Source organism: Kwoniella newhampshirensis, chromosome 5 (genome assembly GCF_039105145.1).
Source record: "Kwoniella newhampshirensis strain CBS 13917 chromosome 5, whole genome shotgun sequence".
NCBI lineage: Eukaryota > Fungi > Basidiomycota > Tremellomycetes > Tremellales > Cryptococcaceae > Kwoniella > Kwoniella newhampshirensis.
Genome location: NC_089959.1, coordinates 1376336 through 1398605, shown reverse-complemented (window position 1 = coordinate 1398605; position 22270 = coordinate 1376336). Strand labels below are relative to the sequence as shown.

General features: G+C 51.8%; 8 protein-coding genes across 8 annotated transcripts; 1 reads left to right on the top strand and 7 right to left on the bottom strand.

Moving 5' to 3' along the window:
* Positions 1 to 334: 334 nt before the first annotated feature.
* On the bottom strand, positions 335 to 2761 carry IAR55_003076 (uncharacterized protein; the record flags this gene model as incomplete). Its single annotated transcript, XM_066946186.1, has 10 exons — positions 335 to 384; positions 495 to 1110; positions 1167 to 1254; positions 1307 to 1426; positions 1485 to 1636; positions 1690 to 1768; positions 1830 to 2029; positions 2168 to 2267; positions 2352 to 2526; positions 2686 to 2761. 10 exons carry the CDS (start codon positions 2759 to 2761, stop codon positions 335 to 337), a joined length of 1656 nt encoding a protein of 551 aa, XP_066803687.1.
* A 1198-nt stretch (positions 2762 to 3959) lies between these two features.
* IAR55_003075 (uncharacterized protein) lies at positions 3960 to 5395 on the top strand (the record flags this gene model as incomplete). Its single annotated transcript, XM_066946185.1, has 7 exons — positions 3960 to 3990; positions 4051 to 4077; positions 4224 to 4518; positions 4629 to 4726; positions 4919 to 4992; positions 5121 to 5240; positions 5327 to 5395. 7 exons carry the CDS (start codon positions 3960 to 3962, stop codon positions 5393 to 5395), a joined length of 714 nt encoding a protein of 237 aa, XP_066803686.1.
* Positions 5396 to 6019: 624 nt separating this feature from the next.
* On the bottom strand, positions 6020 to 6866 carry IAR55_003074 (uncharacterized protein; the record flags this gene model as incomplete). Its single annotated transcript, XM_066946184.1, has 2 exons — positions 6020 to 6081; positions 6533 to 6866. The coding sequence occupies 2 exons, from the start codon at positions 6864 to 6866 to the stop codon at positions 6020 to 6022; spliced, it is 396 nt and encodes a 131-aa protein (XP_066803685.1).
* An 884-nt stretch (positions 6867 to 7750) lies between these two features.
* On the bottom strand, positions 7751 to 9682 carry IAR55_003073 (uncharacterized protein; the record flags this gene model as incomplete). The annotated part of the gene is made up of 9 exons (XM_066946183.1): positions 7751 to 7888; positions 7963 to 8315; positions 8388 to 8508; positions 8567 to 8667; positions 8715 to 8803; positions 8894 to 9039; positions 9136 to 9189; positions 9370 to 9435; positions 9512 to 9682. The coding sequence occupies 9 exons, from the start codon at positions 9680 to 9682 to the stop codon at positions 7751 to 7753; spliced, it is 1239 nt and encodes a 412-aa protein (XP_066803684.1).
* Positions 9683 to 10912: 1230 nt separating this feature from the next.
* Positions 10913 to 12141, bottom strand: IAR55_003072 (uncharacterized protein; the record flags this gene model as incomplete). Its single annotated transcript, XM_066946182.1, has 2 exons — positions 10913 to 11925; positions 12063 to 12141. The coding sequence occupies 2 exons, from the start codon at positions 12139 to 12141 to the stop codon at positions 10913 to 10915; spliced, it is 1092 nt and encodes a 363-aa protein (XP_066803683.1).
* A 1003-nt stretch (positions 12142 to 13144) lies between these two features.
* Positions 13145 to 14564, bottom strand: IAR55_003071 (uncharacterized protein; the record flags this gene model as incomplete). The annotated part of the gene is made up of 3 exons (XM_066946181.1): positions 13145 to 13156; positions 13362 to 13671; positions 13840 to 14564. 3 exons carry the CDS (start codon positions 14562 to 14564, stop codon positions 13145 to 13147), a joined length of 1047 nt encoding a protein of 348 aa, XP_066803682.1.
* Positions 14565 to 15911: 1347 nt separating this feature from the next.
* On the bottom strand, positions 15912 to 19907 carry IAR55_003070 (uncharacterized protein; the record flags this gene model as incomplete). The annotated part of the gene is made up of 5 exons (XM_066946180.1): positions 15912 to 17166; positions 17225 to 18282; positions 18341 to 18541; positions 18604 to 19191; positions 19698 to 19907. The coding sequence occupies 5 exons, from the start codon at positions 19905 to 19907 to the stop codon at positions 15912 to 15914; spliced, it is 3312 nt and encodes a 1103-aa protein (XP_066803681.1).
* Positions 19908 to 20475: 568 nt separating this feature from the next.
* Positions 20476 to 22013, bottom strand: IAR55_003069 (uncharacterized protein; the record flags this gene model as incomplete). The annotated part of the gene is made up of 4 exons (XM_066946179.1): positions 20476 to 20679; positions 20732 to 20905; positions 20959 to 21166; positions 21238 to 22013. The coding sequence occupies 4 exons, from the start codon at positions 22011 to 22013 to the stop codon at positions 20476 to 20478; spliced, it is 1362 nt and encodes a 453-aa protein (XP_066803680.1).
* Between the last annotated feature and the right edge of the window lie 257 nt (positions 22014 to 22270).

The window sequence follows — 22270 nt, the reverse complement described above, 5'->3', positions numbered from 1 at the left end:
ACTCGAGGTATGAAGAAGGAAGGAGTGACGAGGATCAAGAACGCTGTCCAGCTTTGTTTCGGGTTCGCTCACGTCGCGCCCGATAAGTTGTCTTGCGCGTGACAATAATCCTGGTTTTCTTCGGTGGTACAGTAAGTTACCGCTTGCATGCTGGATGGACATCGTACCCAGGGTCGACTGGTTATACTTATATTCGACGCATAATGCATATTGTCCAACCCATGCTCGTACCTATACACACATCGGATCAATGTCCCGAGTACCGTTCTGTCGCCATGAGGTATCACCCATTCTTGTCCTATCAACAACATAGGAGGACATGATCGTCATCGCCCTAAGGCCACCATTGCGCTTTCCTCATTTTTTCGACCAGGGCCGCATGATCTGCGCGAGTAATGTCAGTTGAGTGCACCCATCTGCACAACGACTCCAACTCGATTCGATACTTTGCAAAGTCTTCTTGGCCTTGGATCGGATGCGGGAGGACAACTCACCCAGACCTCTCAATTCCTCATTCGTATCCACTCCCTCGTCCTGCGCAGCCTTGACCACTCCCGCTGCAACATTCGCTGAGACCTCCCTGATCCTCTCTAGCCTAGGGTATAGAAGACCCATCTTCTTCTCCTCCTGGGTCAACGCCTCGGACAAAGCGATTGCTGACGCCGTGATCATGCCATCCGTGATTCTCTTCGCACCGGATTGAAGAGCTCCAAACCCGATACCGGGGAAAACGAGGAAATTATTTCCCTGTCCCGGTTCTCGGAGGCGACCGTCGCGATGGATAGAATCGTATGGCGATCCAGAGGCGAACAGAACTCGTCCGTCGGTCCAGTCCAGCGCATCGGAAAAGGCAAGCTCACACTTGCTAGTCGGGTTGGAAAGAGGGAAGATGATTGGCGCCTCGTTGAGCTCGGCCATACGACGGACTGCATCTTCCCCGAATGCACCGAAAGTGGTGCTAAGGCCGACCAGAGCGGTAGGCTTAACATACTCGATCACAGATGCCAAAGAAGGGTATTCGACTCCGTTGGTGTCGCTTCGGATGAAGTAGCGTTTGTGAGCCGCGACTTTTCCTGACACGACATCGGATCGAGTCGACGTGATAAGACCCTTCATGTCATATGTCTCAGCTGACAGAATGCTCTGACGGTCTGTCAATAGCTCACCTTGGTATCGATCAGCCAGAACCGCTCTCGGGCCTCGTCTTCTGTCAAACCTTGCATTTTGAAAAAGTTCATCATCTCTCTGGCAACGCTGGGGACGTAGCAGTCAGCTCGAGCATCTCCGTGGTACCGCGCCAGCTCACCCCACAGCAGCACTTCCACCTCCAAGGAAGACCACTTTGTGATCTTTGAGGGGTTTGCCAGACGCTTCGCTAGCCTGTTTGGCTGCTGCGAAGAATCCTGCAAGGATGACAGAACCGGTTCTGATGCAGCCCCCATCAGTAGAAGCCATGGGATTGTCGGCAACAGATATCAGCTCACCCCTCAATGTCGTCGTTGAACATCCTGTATTTTCCCTTGTACTTGTCTAAGAAATCGAAAGCGGCTTCGGAGTAGAAGTCTTCGTGTTGAATGACAGCAGCTGGGAACGCGGATGCAGCGGCTTCCATGAAAGCGTCCATGAGTTCGGTCGCCTGTAGCCGAAATTAGCGTATGTCGTGAGAGCCGACAGTGAAGTTAGACCTGCCTCCTGTATTCCAACACGAGGCCGCCTGAGACCGATATACAGCGGATCGTTTCTGATGGTTTCGTTGTTCGTACCCATACTATGCAAGATAGTCTCAGCCGATGTCAAAGGTGACGATGTCACAATCACCGATGACCCACTCAAGTACCACAGGGAGACATCCATGAGGGTTGATGCCTCCACCCGCAACGTAGAGATTCAGCTTGCCGACAGAGATACCCATACCTCCGATACCGAGGTCGCCAAGACCGAGGATCCGAGAGCCATCGGTGACCACGAGGATCTGGGGAGGATTCTTGAGAGTTTGTGCAAATTCAGCGAGGAGTTCGGGGATCCGATGCTGTGCATTTAGCATCATCAACATTGCTTCTCACGTGCTGAGCCACTTGATGATATGTGAATGGCAGCATGATCGGCAAGGCACAATTCGAGAGGGAGGCTCTTTGAGGAAGCATCATGGAATGACGTGAGATCTCACCTTGTCGTCAATGGAGAGATATAGTCCCTCAGGTCCGGAATACACCTGGGAGTATTTCTGACAAGCCTCCCCGACAGTGGGAGTGTAGACAATGGGAGCGCTAGTATTCCCCACGAAATATGACAACAGCATCTCTCCTTTTCCTGCACGCATTGTGCACGTCCTCAAGGTGGTGGCAACTCACAGTCCGATGAGGTTATCGTTGAGGGCGGAGAAGAACAGGTTCGGATCCTCTCTGCGCACCCTTGAGAGATGAGTGTGTTTCAAGAGGTCGGTGGGCAGGTTCTGAAGGATAGTCTGGAGACGAAGAAGGTTTTGAGCAGGGGAGGTTTGGGGTCGAGAAGGGGATGGGGAGCGGCCTGGTTTGGGGATGATAGGTTCAGTATAGTATATAGGTTGTAGCGAGATGCGCTCTCGTCAGCTTGGGAAGCACACAGCATCGGGAAGAGAGCCAAGGTGTCAAAGCGAAGAGAGGGTAGGAAGATATGTGAGGTGAGCAAGGTTACGACGATACTCACTCAGCTGATTGCCTGTTCCTGTGGGGGTCAGAGGAGGGGTGAGGATATCCGCATTCTTATCGATCTGGATGGACATGGTTCTGGTGCTCGTTGGGGTAGTGATTCTGGGTTGATTGTGTCCAGCCGTCCTGCTTTTTCGTGGAGTAGTGGACGAGCTAGATGAGGATGCGGAAGACCTCGTTTTATAACCTCGAGAACTGGATGATAAGGCTACAGAAGTCGATGAAAGGAGATGTGATGAGCGTCGTTTCTGGCTATCTCGAGCAAGGCAGATAACGGTGGTATCTGCGTTCGCCTGAGGTCTTCGCCTCGGTGAGTAGAAAGGAAGAAAGATAAGAGAGGATGAGGATGACTTTGGAAGTGGTTTGTTTAGGGGAGAGAGGCGAGGGAGGTGAAAGGTAGGTGGCATGGCGTGATATCGTTCTCGGAAAGTGTCGGATTGCGACGGGCAAGCAAACGAGCGATGTCTCTCTTTGTGAGAGTGAAGACGATGCTTTTCGGGGAATGATCGTGTGACGTTAGAGCTTTTGGGGGGTGGGGGTGCGGTGAGGGTCACCGTTGGGGGTAAGTGGGGAGATGTTGGGGAAGACGGAGGATAAAGCCGACGGATGAGGTTGGGGTACAACGGACAAGACAACGGTGAGAGATCTGTGCTTGGCTCTGTTCCCCCGAAGAAACAAATGTGCATGTGTGTGTGTGTGTGCGTGCTTGTGTTTTCAAATGATCAGAGGGTTTTGCCCTTGCAAGACGAACAAACAGAAGAAGTTCGATATCCAACGAGTCAGACATTCGAAATCAGTGCAGAAGATGTCGACCACGTACCTGGAATCACGTTTCATGTTTTCCCTGTCCCGGTTTGTTCCGGAAAGATTGCAAAGATAAGATGGGCAACAACAGCTCATCGTACTTTGCCGGAATCAGATCCGTGAGCCTGCGAGGGTGGCTGTGGGTGTGGGCTCTCATCTTGAGATGTCTTTCGTCAAGAAGATGCGGGGCAAGTGCTGCTGCTGCATGGGAGTGAGTAGACAACTCATGGACGTCCAGACTGACACTTTGTATCTCATCACGCTGAGGAGCACCGAGATATCATCAAAAGAAGTCGAGTTGAGCGTTCCCTGACCTGTCGTTTCGACCACCATCCCCCAATCACGTGACTGACCACTTGGAAAGTGGGGACGCGCTCTTTCAGTCTCCAGCATTTGATCGCACGCATAATAGTCTTGACCTTTGATCTGTCGCACTGCGAGAGCTGTTCTTCTGAACCCTTCGGCACGATGACCGCGCAGCCTGGTCTGAGCTACAAAGGTGGAGTCCCTCTCCACCTACCTGCAGTGTACAGTGTAAGGAGCTGACGACTTGTTCCAGAGATTGCTGATGCGATAACTTCGTTCTGTGAGTTGAACCTCGTATCAACATGGTCTCGCACTTCTCCCGGTCTCAAGCCAAGTTGAATCGCAATAACCTAAGGCTTGCCGTATGACTATCACTACAGACGAGCTGACCTCTGATCGTCTCCGTCGATTCCCTTCGCGCTACAGTGGAAATATCGCTCCACACTCTCTTATGCATCCGTCAGATATATCCCCCATCCACATTCACTCGTCGCCGCGCCCATTCATGTCCAGTCTATCAATCCCGTCACCCCCTCGTCCGATCATACATATCCGAGGTGATCGCCTCGATCTCGCCAGAGATCCATGAAGGCCGGCTGAGGAGAATGACGATGGTCGTCAAGGGTGTTGAGGACGGATTGCCGAGGGAGAGGATGATTTTCGACTTGGGGTATCTGGAGGAGATCAACAAGTTGAGAGAAGGAAGGAATGGTGATGTTGGGTGAGTTTGTGCTCTACTGTGAAGGAAGGAGATATGCAGGTGCCAAAGATGGATGTATTTGGAGTGAAGCTGATTACGACGGACAACGGCTCGCTGACTGCTCGCGATAGCCTGATAGGCGCTCCGAACGCAGAAGAACTGAGCTTGATGCTGCGTGGCTTCTTGATTAAGCTCACGGCTCTCGATGGGCAATTGCTAGAGAACAAGGGTAAGTCGGGAACATACACTTTCGCCTTCTTTTGGCCCACCATCATCTGGCCTCTCTACCTGCCTACGTCTGTCGACGACACCCTCGAGATCTGACATCTAAACACTGTACGAAAGGAGAAGAACAAGACGCTTCAGTCGTACCGGAAGCGGTCGGAAAGGTATGAAGGCTGACATCAAATGACCTATCTAGGCGAAACGACATTCGCCATCATAGTAGAAACGAACGACTCCATCCAACCCAGCGCAAATGCGACCGGCGAGGGTGTGAGTTTTTAACCCAACCCAAAAAGTTCCGCCTTGTCTTTTCCCTCTTCTTCCGCGGGATCGTCGTCCTCCACTCCTCCACTCCGAGGAGAAAGACAGCGGGCTGATATCTCCACCCGTCCGTCCAGCCGTGGATACCGGCTCTAGCGGGAGACACCCTACATCCCCCGTCTTCCCAGGACGACGAGTGTATAGGAAAACACGAGCCGTTACTGAACGTGAAAGCTGTAGAGACGGGTGTGATTGATGTGAGCGTTCGATCAGTCATTATAAACTGACCGTCTGACGAGGCGGTGGAGTATGCACCTGGAGCTGATCGAATGAGGTCTCATAGATACGGCTGATGGTCCAAGAATGCGTTGCGAAGACTGGCGTGGAGACACTGAAGCTTACTCCGAGATGAGGTCGACATTCTTCCTCCTTTTTTCACAAGCGGTGATGTGTCCGAGGACATCCGTCGTGATAGGAAAGTGTTAAGAGACAAGCGATACACAGAAAAGGCGCATAGCATATAAAATCGGGGGCATGACCTTTTTATTTTGTTGTATTGGTGTGTTGTACGTTCTGCATCGATGTCTTGCATTATTTGACATTGTGAGCTATGGTATAATGACGATTGATCTCGCTCGACCCTGCTGGCCTGACCCTATCATATGTATTTGTCCCCATGTTCAAATTTACTGGTTCAAGGGAGCCGACGGACAACATACGTATCCATGCAGGTCATCGATCTTGGAGAACATCGAGACCGCAGCAAGCAAATCTGATGGATTCTGTACATAAGTCGTGGGATGCGGCCCTTTTGTACGGTACCGACCACTGTAGTGGACTACCGGAATCGTCTCATCTGCCACTCTCTTCACAATGCACAATACAATGTCGAAACTGAAACTGTCCCTCCTTCCGAGCTATGCTTCTTCCCCTGACACGACCTCTGCCTTTCGAGGAGCATCTCCCCGCTCCGATCGCGATTGCTCCATCTTCCGAGCAGACAGAAAGAGCACGACCAAAGTCGTACGAGGTTGGTCTAGTAGACGGAATTGTAATACCCATGAGGCCAGCTTCGTCCGTACGGGTTGAGCTTGCCAACTGTAAAGTGGAGGGGTGGTCGGTCAGTAAGGTCTCTGTTTCTGTTGTATATGGGTACGGGGATCGGGGGTTTCAGAACCAGGAGCAGGAGCTGTACAGTGCGAGTACAGGACAGTAGTTTCCTGCCTCACGGGTGGAGTTGGCAGTACTCGTACTGTACATACAGTACAGGACAGTATGACACTTTTCTTTCTCTCTGTGGGATGTCGAATCGTGAGGGCACCGATGGCAACAAAGCTACTGTAGAAGCAGACACTGTACGCTATGGTACTGTGCTTGCACAACCTGACCGACGTCCAACCCCATTCCCTGCCCCGACTCCAATCGCAGCGCCGAATCTGACCCCAGTCCAATCCAAGTAACGCTAACGCAAAAGGAGAAGAAGCAGAACAACGCAACACACAACACACAACACACAACACACGAGACGACAAGCCACTACTTGACTCACCAAATCCTCCTAGTTCAGGCTTGAGCGGCATCGGCCCATATTTCGGCCATCCATATCTCGTCCCCCACCTCTCCCCCGCCCCGCCACCTTCCAGCGTATGCCCGTACGTCCCCGTGCCCCGCCCCTCATGCATGGCCACGATGGCTGGGGGTAGGCCCCACTCGAAGGGCGGTTTGGGCGGGGGGTCCAAGGGGACGTAAGCCCAGTATCCGGGGGAGTACAACCCTGTGCCGGTGGCGTGGGCGTGGGCGAGGTGGGGTCCGTTGACGTTCCCGTTGGGGAAGAACGAGGCCCCGGGATAGGTCGACAGGAGGGGATGGAGGGCGAAGGCCATCGGTTGTCGGTTGTCGGTTATTGGTTTGGAAGGGGGGGAAGAGCTGATTGCGTCTTGTAAGTTGTTGTACAGCAGCGAATGAATCAGGGTCAGGGGCGACGATGACCCGTCGTGTGGATCAAAGTGAGGAAGAACGAGAAGAGCTGGGAGTCGAAAACAGTCACAGCGAAACCGGGCAAGTCGTTCTGACGCTAGACCACGGAATGTACTGGAAGAGTGGTCGGCACTAATTGATGGACCGCTTCAAAGAGGACAACGACAAAGGAGAGGGATATGACAATCAAGGGTCAGTCTGTTCTATCGCCGGCGTGAGGACAAAGGAAGGATATGTCAAAGAAAACAGCAAGACCTTCTCCCCCGCCCCACTCCGCTCGACCTTGTATCAAGAGAACAAAGGAGCCCAAGGCAAGTCACAGGAGACATTGAATTGGTGGATACCTTCGACCGCTTTTCCTTCCATCTCTGTGCAACGAATTACGGAATTGACAGAGGTGGCCGAAAAGTATTGCATCGTCTCAGTCATGTATAACCTCACGGATGTACAGTAGAGTGTAGTGAGCCACTCTTCTGGCAGTCGCCACACGTAACAGACTTGAATCATATTTCAGGGGAAACCGGTGCACTCCTACAGTATTTCATCAAAGTGGGATCCTGATATCGTACAGTATGGTCTATCGTTTAAGCGATTCCAGTGAAATACGGAGTTCTGCATCCCTCCTCCCGACTTGGTTTCTTTCATGGTATCTCTTCGGTCAGATTTGCCCCTCCCTTCCACCTGACTGTTTTCTGCTCTCGCAATCTCCTCCCTCCTCCACCAATTGACTTATGTTGAATCTCCAAGCCGAAGTCACCCGTCATTTCTGGCAGTGTCCCCTTGATCTCACCTAAAAATAACGCTGTTGACCATACCCGTACCAGCTTCTACCTGGTCCCCCGGGAAATGTGGGGTTTCCCATCATATCGATAGGGGTGATGCCCATCGCGACCCCCGACTGACCGCCATAGTGGTAAGGGTGCATGCACTGTGTCCGAAATCAGCCCTCATCAGCATGAACACTCATTTGGTCTCCAATGGCGCATCACAGACGTTACTCACTGGTGAAGCTTGCGCTTCATTCATCGGGTTGCCATATCCTCCGTTGTACATCCCACCCATCCCTTGTCCACTCATTATACCCATTCCTGGCTGCATACCCGCCATTCCCGGCTGCATTCCCGTTCCCGCCACGCCCATTCCCGGCTGCATGCCCATACCCATTCCCGGTTGCGATCCCATCATCCCATTCTGCATCGCGCCGGGCATCCCCATGGCACCCATCCCAGGCTGAGACATTCCCATCCCAGGCATGCCCATCAAGCCTCCTCCCATCATCATACCATTCTGGCCCATGCTCATCCCACTCATCATGGGGTTTTGACCCATTCCCATGGGCCCATATGGCTGTTGTTCTGCACAGGAGGAAGATTATCAGCTTCTGATTGTTCGGCTTCCCATAATCAGAAAAGCTGTACTCCACTCACGGCCATAACCACCTCTTCGACGCATGTGCCGATCATCATCGGAGTCACTGTCGTTGTCAGCCCCGTAACCGGAGTAGCGAGACGATCTTTGGTGCGAGTGTTGATGAGGGATGTCATAGTGCTGGGCATTCGTATGAGCCGTGACAAGCACAGGATGAGCTTTGGGGTGAATCGCTTACCCTGTCAAAAAGGTACTTGGCAGTAGCCGCAGCATACTGTGCCGCCTCTTCGGTGGTCGCTCGGGTACTTCTTGGCTGGACTCTATCCCAAAGACTGAACACTGTAATCGGATCAGTGCTCATCCAGATTGGGCATCGCATGACCTACGTTCTGCTACAGCGAGACCCACCAATCGCTCCCTGTTCTCCTGACTTGGGTTGGTATGGTATGCAGAGTAATGGTCTCGATCCCAGATCCTGGGAAGGGAACTCGACAGTCAGCATAAGAGGTACTAGTGATGATTACTCTCGCCCAAGCAAGGACCGGAAAATGAACCATTCTCTCACAGGTAAGCCTGATAAGCCGCCGCTCCACCCAACGTCTTGTTCCCCGCATCGGCGCCTTCACCTTGGTAGTAAACCCTCCTATGAGCCTCTCTTGCGCTTTCCTCGGACAAGTGTCGATTCGCAAAGAAGTTGGTCAAGCTTGAGATCTGTTTCACGAGACCGTTGGGAGTTTTTTCAGGTGGAATCGTTTCTTGTAAGTTGTGTTCCTTGATCAAGGTGTGATATTCACGACATAGACGTACGATGTTATCGAAGAATGAACGTTCGAGTCTTCCTCCACCATATTGTGCGTTTGCCTGGTGAGGGTTGGAACAGGGTCAGCCTGGGAAATGGATCATACAGTACATCAGAAGAAAGGGAAAGGTGTGGTATTATGATAGCCCACGTGAGGTCATTTTCCCCAGTGTGGTACACTGGGACGGTAGATCTCCCCGAGCACGATATTATGATTGTTTTGATGGTAACAGTCGACGTACCAGATCCCACGCACCCCAACCTGCCTCCGGCTTGAATCCCGCTTGGGGTGGAGTGTAATCATACCCCTGAGAAGGCCAACATCATCAGTCCATGTTCTCGCTGTAACGCAAGCACTTCTGCAAGGTCGGAATCACGACGCACAAGGTTTCTCCAAGCTTGACCATACCCTCCCATGCCCACACCCATGCCTCCCATCATGCCTTGCTGACCCATCTGGGCCGCTTGCATTTGTTGCATCCTGGGATCAATCCCCATCCCCATCCCAATCCCTGGCTGACCGGGAGGCATTGCCGGTGTGTTGTAATACTGCATGTTCCTAAGGAATGTTGCCCGCGCCAATGCCCGAAGACAGTAGAAGAACGGGAGTTGGAATGGATGACGAGAAGGAAGGAAGGAAGGAAGGAAAGAGTAAGGTGGTATGTCGTTTGGTGTGCTACACCAGTGAGCGCTCGATGAGACTTAACTCTGGATTGTCCCAGAGTCGGAGTCGGGGCGAAGTATATCCACTATCGAGATGTCTAGGTGGCGGATTGGATGCTCAAAGATGGACGAGAGGAATGTCGAAGAGAGGGATGAGACGCTTTCGCACGATTGGATCTATGTCGAGTGATGTAGTGGCAAAACCAGAAAGGCGGTGATGTGTGTGTACGGTGGTGTGTGACGCAGTGTGAGAATGCAACGGATCCGTGCGTCCTTTGTCCATGAAACGTCAACACCGCCCCGCACTGTTTTGCAACTTACAGTGCTCTCGAACAGATACAGTGATGCTTAGTGAGTGGACCATCAGCCACGCGTTGAGCTCTGCTTGATATGCATCTATACCGTCTGACCCAGCAGCAAGATTTGTCTCAGCAGCTGAATAGCACATCTATGCATGATTCCATGATCCAACGATCCAAATCAAATACCAGGATAATACTCACACTCAAAGGGTCTGGCTGGTGCCACATTTGTTTCAAAACCCCCAACCCTGAGTGCCTCGTGTCTTTACTGATTGATATATCCTTACGTCATCTTTCATCTACTACTGGATCCGGGCAACTACCTGGGATGTTATCACCACGTCGCATCGTGCCTGACCATCATCATCCCGTCATCCGACACCCGATCACTGAATCGCACGAGGCTCTTTGTTTTCCCTTTTTCTCTCTGCACCCGAGCAAAGCCGTCATCAATCATCTGTATCCGTCAAAATCCGTCTCTTCATATAACAGGTTCGCACTGTTCTCACTATTTTTCCTTTTCCACCACCGCCCCGCCCCATCCTCCTCCTCCTCATCTCATACGTCCTCAAAAACAGCTGATATGATCATCTGGCTCCTCACACTCCTGTACGATCGTTGCCAGCGAAAAGCGAACTCGTCACGCGAAGAAGAACGGAGACCGACACGATCCAATGGTTCGGTTTGAGAAAAATAGCGCGACAACCAACCCCCACCGACTCTTCGTCATTCACATCTTCTGCAAGGCAATTGCACTCATTTGCGATATCACGATGGCTGTTCCCGCCCAAACAACATGACGAGACGCGATCTCGGAGCATCATAACGCATGTGCGAATGTGTTTTCTGGGAGAGTCGATGACAACACGGTCGCTTTCCTCTGTTCTCCCTGATCTGTAGTGGGCATCGTCGAGGGGGAAGATGTCCCTGCGTATACCAAATCATTGGCACCACCACCATTCAAGGAATTCACACCACCCTTCAAGGGGAATGAAACCCGATCCTGTCCTGAAGCTGGAGGTGGGACACTCGTGGGCAAAGACATAGGTTGAGGTACCGACGGAGGCGGGTCGATCGAAGGCAAGGACGTTTCCTGCGTCGATGTGTCCGGGAGCACGAATGTCGTTCGAAGTGGAGATGATTGAGCGGGTCGTCCATCGATCAAAGGTGACGATATCCGATTACCCACTCCTCGAGGGGTATTGGTCGACGCATTCGCAAAGGGCAAACGTTCGTTGTCGCTCGATGGTAATTGGCCTGGGGTCCTTGCGAGTTGCGGTGAGGTTTGGGTACCCTCTCGCAGTACTTGAATTGTACCTCGACTCGTGTCACTACCGTTCGGCAATGGTAGCGGTACGATCATTGACTCGGTCGGATTGCCGAAAGTCGATATCGTCCCTGGCCAACTCGGCTGACCATCTCTCACTTCTTTATCACGACTTTTATCCCTATCTCGACCCATACCAATAACTCCACTCTCTTCATCCCCGTTGATTTTCAACGACGACGACGAAGTGGATTGTGAATTCGACCCGTATCCTGGCCGAGGTTTCTTCAACGTGTTCGTCGTGGACCTCCTCAAATCTGTCAAATACACCGTCTTCCCCCTCCCATGTTGGTTCTCATCCCTCCACATCCCGCTCCTTCGTTTGGTCTGAGACCCCTCAAGACCTTGAGGATCAACGAGATCTCGACCATGTCGATGTCGATGTCGGTCTCGAAGACGATGGCACCATTGAGGGAAGTATGAGCGGGTAGGACCCCGCCAGAGCGAGTAGAGACAGATGAGCGTTATGACGGATAAGATCGATGCGATGGAGATGTAAAATCCGGCTGGTTGTCCATCAGCGACGATCGAAGATGGAGTTGGGCCGAGCTGAAGCCGAAGAACGCGAAGGTGGAGAGGAATCAAGGGATAGGTGGATAGATGAAAGGATCAGGAGCAAAGTGAAAATATTTTTTGGACATACTGGCGTGTCGTTGTAAGAAATCTTCATGGGCAGGATCGACGCTTCCGTCAGATAGATGAGGTCGAGCACGTCCTTTCATTCTAGATCCACGATGTCGAGACGGAATAGTGTACATATAACTAGACAATCTAGAGGTTTTGAATAGAGTCTAGATCTGTATGATCGTCCGGGAACTCAGACGAAATGAAATCATGTATAGAGTGAATGTTGAACAGACTGGAGTTCGTTGGGAGCCTGATACAGCCACAGCTATGTGCTTGTGCGATCAAGACAAGGTCGGGGCGGGGGAGTTGCCAGAGAGAGAGAAAAAAACGAGGGTCAAGGGTCAAGGCCAAAGAAAAGTAAAATTGGGACTGAAGTGTGGGCAGCAAAGACACCGGGATATCTCAAGAGGTCACGTTGTAAAGCAAAGAAAGAAAAACTATCTATGACAAGTCCGTTCGTTTTCTCTCTCCTCTCTCTCTCTCTCTGTGCGTGTGTGTACGTTTTCAAACGACTTCCTTTCAGTAGTCCCGCTTGAACAAGTAGCACTACAAAGGAGGTCCACACTGGAATTTGAATCGGTTCCTTTTGTGCAACTGCAATGCTGTGCGAGGTGGCGAGGACTCGTACTGTATCGTGATCACAATGCCCTCATTACCTGTCTTTCATCTCCATCTCGAACGTCAGAGACGTATCTTTCATATGACCGGATCTCAAAGATGGTAAGGGATGGAGGGGAACTAAGGAGAGCGTTTGCTCTACAGGCATCGTCGACCATATGACTTTATGATACGTGACTATGATAAATTGCAAGATTCCATGTCCACCCTATGTCAAGCATTGTACAGATATATGAGCGATAGTCGCATACACAGATATAATTGATGTCAAACGATCGTCATGTCTCCATTCGACTTTGCCAACCACCATGTCTTGCAATAGATCGAGAACCGCGCTATTCCCCGTTTGTGTTCTGCCAACTGCTTTCTCCGCTCCCACGGCTGAGCCATCCACATGTCGAGAAGCAAGCATTCTTCGATATGTTTCGAGTATTAACGTGATGAAGGACGACCGACTTCACATCAATGGTCGGTGATCGATCATGAGGGGAACTGCAGGAACCCATATCAGTATTTGCGTTTGGCGGATTCACATCGCCTCGATGACGAGCAGTGAACAGGACACAAGCACGCCACAGTCATTCTGGGGGTCAAGTCTCTCCTTGCTTCGACTCAGCTCAAGCCCAATCATATCAAGGACTTTTCCATCCGTATCATCCAATCCTTTCGTCCCAGAGCAAGTCAAATTCCAACTCACCGCTACCACATCATCCTTCTGTACCTCTGACACATTCTCATCATCATCCACAAACACCAATCGATACACGCCCTTCTTCGCGCCCGGTTCCGCCCGTCCGTTACCCCCTTTGACACCAAGTCCGTTGCCCGTCCCCGGGATAGGTGCCGAGATGACGGTCGCTCGGTAGAAGGAGGTCGTGTCGGGATACAAGGCGAGGACTTGGGAGTCGCGTGGGAAGTCTTCGAGGTTGGATGGGTGGGAGGACAGGTGAGTTGGAGAGGTCGGATCGGGCAAGGGGATGATTGAGCGGAGGGTGGTGTTGTACGCGCTGCAAGTTGAGGGGCCGTCAGTGAATCACTATTCATATGTATGTATCATTCTTGAGTGGTTTGAGGTTGGAGAAGGACGAGTAGGACGAAGACAGGAGGAATCAAGGTGAATAGATGAAGTGAATGTTTATATCAAGATTGGACAGCACGCAGAAACGCCCACTCACTTGCCATCATCAACATCCTGAACTTCGTACCTCATCCTATCTCCCAAACATCTCTTCACCGTCGCCAAGATCCAATCATCTCCACCACTCGCGCCTCCCACTCCCCCACTTCCACCAGTCGTCAGCCCATCCCCTCCTCCTTCTGCTTTACTCTTGTTTGCCGGTAACTTGAAAGCGACTTTCCGACCGGGTTGTAGAGGCAATTGATCGGAATACAACTCTCTACGATGTTTGCCCGTAGCTTCCCTCGACATCGGTGTGGAGCTTCGTGCGGTCCCATTGATTGAGGAAGTCGAGAGTGGTTGACCTAGTTCTATATTGTTTGTTGTTTGGACAGATATGTTGGATGGTGGTGCAGGTGATATTGAGAAGGAAGTTTTTCTCTTTCGCTTACTACCACCACTAGCTGAACCAGGCGTAGATACTCCCCCACCACCGACCCCACCACCACCACCAGTGCCAGTGCCGATCGGAGTATTTGATCTCTGTTGTTGTTGGTGTTGTGATGGCGCTGAGATGACGACAGAGGGTGCTGTAGTGGTTGGATGGGAGGGCGGTTCGGAAAGTCGGACAGAACCCCTGTCACCATTTCGACGAAGGGAGATCAGCGAGGAGAGCTTGTCAATCGCTTCGTCCATGGTGGGTTTCTGAGCGGGCGTCAACCGTCCTTCCTCTGACGGAAGTTGACGGATCGTATCGACGATTGAATGCCATAGTTGGTTCATTGCTGTGGGGTTGGGATTGTGTGGGTCGGTATGTGTCGAAGGGAAAATGACGAGGAGCGAGGGGCGAAGTTTGGGTGGTGTTCAAGCAAGATGGGTGTCGTGTGAAGCGGAGGTCCCGTGACGATGTCCATTAACGAAGAACGGAGACAAAGAGCGAGAATAGATTGAGGTGGGATTGATGTTGGATAGAATCCAAGTAGTACCGTCGAGATACAAGTCGATACGCGGGGCGAGACAGCGAAATCATGAAACAGATCATCAACAGAGCAACGGTGATGATTCCAATGATCATTTTTGCAAAGTCGTGAGGATGAGAGTCAAGTCGCGATTTTAGCAAGAAGAGAAGGATGGAACACATCGCGTCAGCCATATGAAGAGACGATCAAACTGATAAAGCATGTACAGATAGACTGACCCTCATTCTCCCCTTTGACATGTTTGACTCTCGACATCTTGACTCGACCTCGTTCTCGGTTTCCAGCTGCAGCCTTGACCCAGGTGCGAGGTTGGTCGAGGATCTTCACGTTCGTTCGTACTTGTTGTCTTGTGTATCGAGGTCCCACCCAGCAGAAGAACGAATCGCAATGATGTAGAATGAAACGCGTGGGAGTGACGTAGTCGAAGGAAGATCCGAGACGTATCTGCTGTATCAAACAAGCTCTATGTTGCAATTGAATTATCGACTCAGATACTGGTGAGTTGAGTGTACATATGTCCCACAGACCGGTCTATGATTATGTCGCCCCTGGTGCTGAGAGGGAGGGTTGTACTCAGGCAATGTGGTCCATGTCAAAGCAGAAACAAGCCCAACCCAAACAGCGAGGGGACACGAAACAAGCGCAAAGAGTGAAGATATCGTTCATCGGTCAGGCACGCAACGACCCGATTTAGCCATTTGCGCTCGTCGCTACTTTGAAAATTTCCACTTGATTTGCATGATATGTGACTTGATATCTGCTTTTATCCTTCTTTCGCCCCCCCTCTACACCATACGTACTGTACGTATCAACGTGCCCCAGATATCCCAACTCTTATGATACACAACGCTCAACCTCCATCATCCAACTGCCACTTCTATATCGTTTCTGTCTTTCTGTCTTCCTGTTGTACAACTAAATTCGAACCCTTTGAAGAGAGGAGAGGGGAGATTTGCTTGGAATGCGGATATCGAATGCTATTCTGTATTTTGTCACAAACCGCCAGACTCTGGGGAACCCGGAACTTGTATGACCAAAACGGAGGGAAAAGTGAAGAATCGTCCAGGACGCGTCCAAAGAGAGAGTACTGAAGTTGATGCGTAAAAGAGCTTAAACCAATACCAACTTGGAGCGCGAGCCGAAGGGCGTTTTACGCACGCTGAGGCGCGGGCGAGGACTGTTGACCGGTCGCAGTGGCCGCCGCTCCCAGTCTTGCAGCAGCATGAGGAGGCAGCTTCAACTGTAGTTGACCGGTCGGTAGAGCTGGGCTTGAAAATCCCGGCTGACCCGGTCCTGGAGCTCCATTCCCGCTACCGTTGCCGTTGCCGTTGCCCGCCTGCTGTTGCTGTTGCTGTTGTTGCTGTTGTTGTTGTTGTTGTTGTTGTTGTTGTTGTTGTTGTTGTTGTTGTTGCTGCGCAGCTTGAGCTTGAGCCTGTGCTTGAGCTTGTGCCGCAGCTTGCTGTTGTTGCACTTGCTGCGCTTGTTGCTGCTGAGCCAGTTTCGCCATCCTCAATAACGCCGCCTTGTTCCTCGCATCGATGTAACCCTGTATGTTCTCTCCGAATCCAGCTTGTTGCGCCACTCTGGTCAGCTCTGCCAATTGTTCCGGGTTCAGACTATCCAGGTTCGCCGGCTGTTGAGGCAACTGATGCGCTGATTGTGCGGCCAAACGAGCAGCAAGAATGCGTTGTTGCATTTGGGGATCCATCTGCTGAGCTTGTTGTTGCAGAGTACCAGTGTTATTTCCGTTTCCATTTTGAACAAATGGTTTACCGTTAGGTAACAACATGCCGTTAGCCATTTGCGGGCTTTGGCCGTTCTTGGTCATCGCAGTTTGTTGATTGGGATGCAGAGAATTGGTCGGCGAGAGTGACGGTCGAGCCTGAGCGGGTGGCCCCATCGATTGGCCATTTTGCGATGTCCGCTTCGACAAGGGCGGACGACCGTTCTGAGGTTGATTAGGGACGGAGTTGGGAGGTGGCATCTGCTGTTGCAGAGACTGTCCGTTGACAGCAGGAGATCCTGTTCCTCCAGTGGCCGAACCATCTGCAGAGGGAACACGCTGTTGAGCTTGTTGCTGACTAGGCAGACTTTGAGCCTGGGCTTGAGCCTGAGCCATTGCCGCTTGCTGCTGCTGAGCAACAAGAGCCTGTTGTTGAGCCAAAAGCTGGAACCGCTGAAACTGCTCCATCTGTTGTTGCTGTTGAAGAAGCTGTTGTTGCTGGAGATGGGCCGCGACGAGTTGCGGATTCGGAGGAACCACTTGTGGGCGGACGAAGACGGGGGTAGGAGGTAACTCAATAGGTGTTTCGAGAGCCATCGCAGCTTGGGAAAGTACCGAGACGTCGGGTCGAAGCTTATCGATGTCGTCTTCTCGAAGTAGACTGATTCTGTTTCTCACATACCTGCAATAGGGTGAGGCTGTCAGTGCCGCTGGTCGTACTCGATATCACCTTGACTCACTTTGATTCCAGATCATCGATAATGACCCTGTCCTGGTCTTCCAGGACACCCATCCCGACACCCAAAGCACCTCCTTTATCCACGTCGTATCTCCACACTTCATTCAGCCTCCTCTTCACAATGTCCGGATACGATAACGGTCCCTCTTCATCTTCATCAATCGATTTCGGACGACGACCTTCCGATCTCGTAGGGGCAGTGTCGGGGAAGAGCCAATCGGCGTATCCTGATGGGGAAGACGGCTGAGTGCCTCGTCGCCTGGGTAAGAGCGCAGTGCGCCTGTCAAGACGAAGAACGCCGCCACGTCCCCTTCGAAGTCGGAAGGAGGATGGCAGTGCAGGTTCGTCCTCCTCGTCTGAATCTCGTCCTCGACGGATAGAGTAGTGAGGGTCAAGAGCACCGAGAGATCTGAAAGTATGGACCGAATGAGGTTGGGGGAGGGGTTGATAGGAGCAATCGATACAGTCGTCCCAATGAGAATCGGCTTCCTTCTTCTTCGCTATTAGCTCGTCGAGCTTCTGCTGCAGAGCTATCATCCTCTCCTTCAACGCTTCGGGCGCATTTGACCTTCCAGTCATGGCGCCCACATTTCTCTCCGCTGCTCTTGCCGCTTCCATCGCTCTTTCTCTCTTCTCTCTATCGTCCCGATCCTTGTCTGTAACCTTCTTCCGCATCTGTGGTATATTCGTCTGCGAAGGATGCAGAGGATGATGTCCGTTGGCCATGGAGGGTATTGTGATAGGTGCAACCCCCGACAACGGCCGTCCTGTAATGATCTCCTCCTCTTCTCGAGTCATACCAAGACTTGGCCAGCGGCGCTTGATCTCGAACAGCTTCCACTTGGCCTCCCATACCTCTCGATCCGCCTGAAACAAAGCCTTTTTCTCATTCTCCCGCCGCCCAACCATCTGAGCGAGGTTGTGGGCATTCCGAAGCTCCGTTTGTAGCTTCTGGAACTGCTCGATGGAGTGATTATCGGTTCGACGTGTTTTACGAGTAGCTCGGATATCTCGGCGCCGGAAACAGACGTAGGGATCGTTATCGTTGGTTTCATCGTACTAAATGAAAGGTGATCAGTACCAGATACTCAAGCGAGGGAGGGACATCTCAACTCACGTTGAGAGCAGGCATGATGGATCTCCCACTCCTTTCCTCTCTCCGAGCCTTCCAGTGAGGGTAAATGTTCCGGGCCATTCTCGCTAACACCTTGAGGTCAGGCAATCCTCGCGGAATCTCGTTACTCGGTAAAAAAGCAGCAGGTATCGGAGAAGAGAACATAGGTTCAACAGAGGAGAAAGGCGGAAGAAGAGTAATGTTCTGTGGAACGTCAAGCAATGCTCAGTAACCAAACTGCTCAGACAATCGACTGAGTGACTCACGGTATGCAGCATGGGTACACTATCCTCCGCATACTTCTCCAAGACCCCCATGATATACTCGAAGGTGTCTTCGGAGATGAACAACGGCAAAGGTGTAGTCTCGTTCTTGTCCTTCTCCTTCTCTTTCCCCTTCGCTCTCATTCCTCTCCCAGCACTAGGGAGCTGATTACCACCTTGCTGACTCTCCTTCAGAGGTGTCTGCGGTGACGAAGCCGCTGGAGTGGCCTTTCCTTCACCTCCACTGGAACCTTCCGCTTTCGCGTTAAATTCGTTTAACCACTTGACATCCTTATCGTCCATACAGTAACCCAGTCCTCCCCAACCGCCGCTACTCTCCTCCACAGTATCTGAGAATCGGATGTAGTTAACCGGCTCAACATATTTCGTCGCTTGGTACAGGGGGGCGAAGTGATTGTTGTCGACTATACCTGTCGCATCCGGTGTTGGGATGTGATAGTTGAGGGCGGACGCTGTGGATTGTTCGGGTTTAGTGGATGATGACGACGGTTTAGGTGACGAAGATTTGGTCGATTGTGAACTGGAATGAAGGAGGGACGCCGAGGATAACGCTGCTTGCAGATGGTGTTCCTATAGGGTTGCATTGGGTGGAAGAGGAATTGTGAGAAAGGTGAGAGGTAGGATGTAAACGCATCAGTTTTTGCATCCTTTCAACAATCACAACGATGACAACGCCGCGTCAAGATGAGTGGAATTGCCTGATTGGGAAGGAGGTTGAATGACAGAAACGGTCCTCATGTCAGAGAGACGGTGGTCAAGCATCGGCCAGGAGATGTCCCGGAGCGACGACCATGCAGCCATCCGAAGCTCCGGGGTCGAACAACCATGAGCCTGAAAGGAAAGGGCGGTTCTGATCGAGAGGATCGACGAGAACACATAGGGGAAGAAGTGAATGAATGGTCGCGTATTTCCACGCGGCTTGCTCCTTTCTTCCTATACCGGCACAGCCCCCCCCAAAAAAACCTTCCACGTCCACAACACCCCACCATGTTGGGAGGCCATTTTGATGGCATCGAGCATATATGAATCGCCCTCGATGCATAGGAGAAAGTTGTAGAGCGGATGCAGTTACTCACCAGTAGTTCACCAGATTCCACTCCCTTTGCGCCTACATGTTGGTGTTTCGTCGCTTCGGCATGACCCCCGCCCGTCGATTCATTTTCCCACACAATAGTTTCCGCCGCTGTCAGATCGACCTTGTTTGTCCCTTTGTAAATGACAAGTTTGGTCTTGTTGGTCACCCTCCCGGCTCTCCGAGACGAGGTGACCATTCTGCCGGGAGCCATCTAGGTGTTGATGGATAGAGGGCTCAGCTTTCTGATACAAGCTTTGCCCTCTATAGCTATGGTTGGGTGGGGGGGGGGTTTGTTTTTTTTCAACGACCAGTAAAGGCCGGGTATAGTGGTGGAGAGGGGGTAGGCAAAAGGGGGTGCTCGACTCTTGAAATCGTGTGAACCAATAGGGGTTCGGCCCTCAAAGCGGCGAAACCCACCATACAAGCGTAAGACCAAACACGCTGCGCACCAGGACGAATGTGAAAAATTTAACGGAACTACGGGAATTCAACAGGTTGGTTTACAAGTGTGGCAAATATAACGCCGGAATGGTTGTTCTATTCAACGGCTTCAGTGTGCAGTGTGATCGAAGAACATGCTATATGACAATGCAAAGGGATGACGGTATTGTGCAACGGATCTGCGAGGCAACGAGCAATTAGTCGTCTGTACACGCCTTACCTGGTGAAAGCATGCGAGTGTCTTCCAGCACACGTACTATGTGCAGACAACGACAGCTCTGAGATGCCTCGTCAGTACCACTCCAATCGACGCCACGGTGGAACCGCATCACTCACCTCTACCACTTGGCCTGCTTCTTCCCTCCTCTCCCTCGTCCATTCTCCATCCTGGACCATTGCAGGTCTCCGTATTTTCTCTTGGCGTACGATCCAGTATCGTCGTCTCGGATAAGTCCGGCGACAACCTGTCCAGGCCGATACTTTCTGTCCTTTGTCAGAGTGGTATCTCGTATATGGCGGGAGGTTTCAACCATAGTACCGATCTGGCGGATACATCAGCTCGATATCATGATGAGATGGCTAGACGTCACTCACGGCGAATGACTCTGGAACCTTGTCCGACCTGCTTCCACCTTTCATGAATCTCTTAGGATCGAGACTGTTCGCGAGAGCCAAAGCCTGGTAGTCTCGCTTCATCTGAGGCAGCAAGTCCGTTCGAGGAACGGGTATGGTGGACCACAGCTCAGATGTTGTTGCTTTTCGAGGTTGCTACATATGTTTGTCAGGATCCCTCGTTCGATCGATTTGCAAGGTAGGCTCACCGAAGACTTCTCCCTCCTGCTTAGTCCACGGTCGTATGGTCTATTATCCAGTTCTGGTACCTGCTCTTCTGCATGGTTGGGCGATCGTCGCTTGGAAGGCCCCGACTCGGTCATACGTGGCAAGGTCGTGGCAGCGGAAGCCCTTCCATCCTTGGAGAATGTGAGATGAGGATTTGGTAGTTTGGGAATAGATAGGTCAGGAATAGGTCTACAGAGGTGACAGACGGAAGTCAGCGCGAGAACAGGTTGATTCTGCACCGGAGCGTGGACTCGACTCACGCCCCTTTCTTCTTCTCCACCTGATCCTCATCGAATTGTAGAACCGTCTCATCCGCCTCGTGCCCCGCATCTGGCGCCGCCGCCGCTTTGCTTTTTCCTTTCGCCCGGGCAGCCTCTTTAGCAGCTTGCAAAAGCCTCTCCATTCTCTCGTCTTCTTCGTCTTCGTCAGGATCGCTGTCGCTCTCGTCGTCAGATGTGGATACTGTATTGGATGAAGCAGTACTGGAGGAATCGTTCTCGGAATCATCCTCTGATTCTGACTCGGAGTCGTCTGGTTCGACTTCCGACTCTCCGGCGTTGAGCTGCGATGTTTCCCCGAATATCTGTCCAGTAGAAAGACCAGCAGATGGCAGCTCATCATCATGACTCGACGACTTCGAAGATTCGGCTATTGAATCGCTGTGGGAGATCGTAGTGGCAACATCTATACCTCTTGACACTTCATCGTGCTCCCTCGCCTCCTCCGGATCGCCTTCGAGCTCGACTGTTTCCTCCTTACGATGTTCCTCCTCTTGTCTCACCTCGTTCAGACGTCGATGTCGCAAGGCCCTAGCACTTCCACCATCCAGAACGTCCAAGCTGGCTCCTCGCAACCTCGAAGTGGTTGGTGTGGAGAGATGCAAGATTTCAGCGGCTTCCTCGGCGGCGAGCTCGTCCGCTGTCTTGTGATGATGAGGTGTCCCTGTGGCAGGCGTGGAGCCGGACCTGAACTGGGGTGCGGAAGAGGTCGTCGAAGCAGGTGTGGAGGGTCGCGATGCTCGACGAGGCGTGGGCATGATGCAATGCTGATTTGTCCTTGAGAGGAGGACACAGCTGCGCTCTGTAGATTCTCTAGGTTCCTTCCGCGATCTGGATCCGATGGTGGTGACGAATAGTATGATACCGACTGGTGGAGTGATATTTCCCAGGCCAAACTTCGTTCGAGTCAAATGGCGCTTGCTACGGTCTGCTTGACAGATTTGTCTGATACTTGTACAAGATGTTTGTTACTATGAGGAATGAATGCGGATACAAAGACGTTGATTTGGCCGAG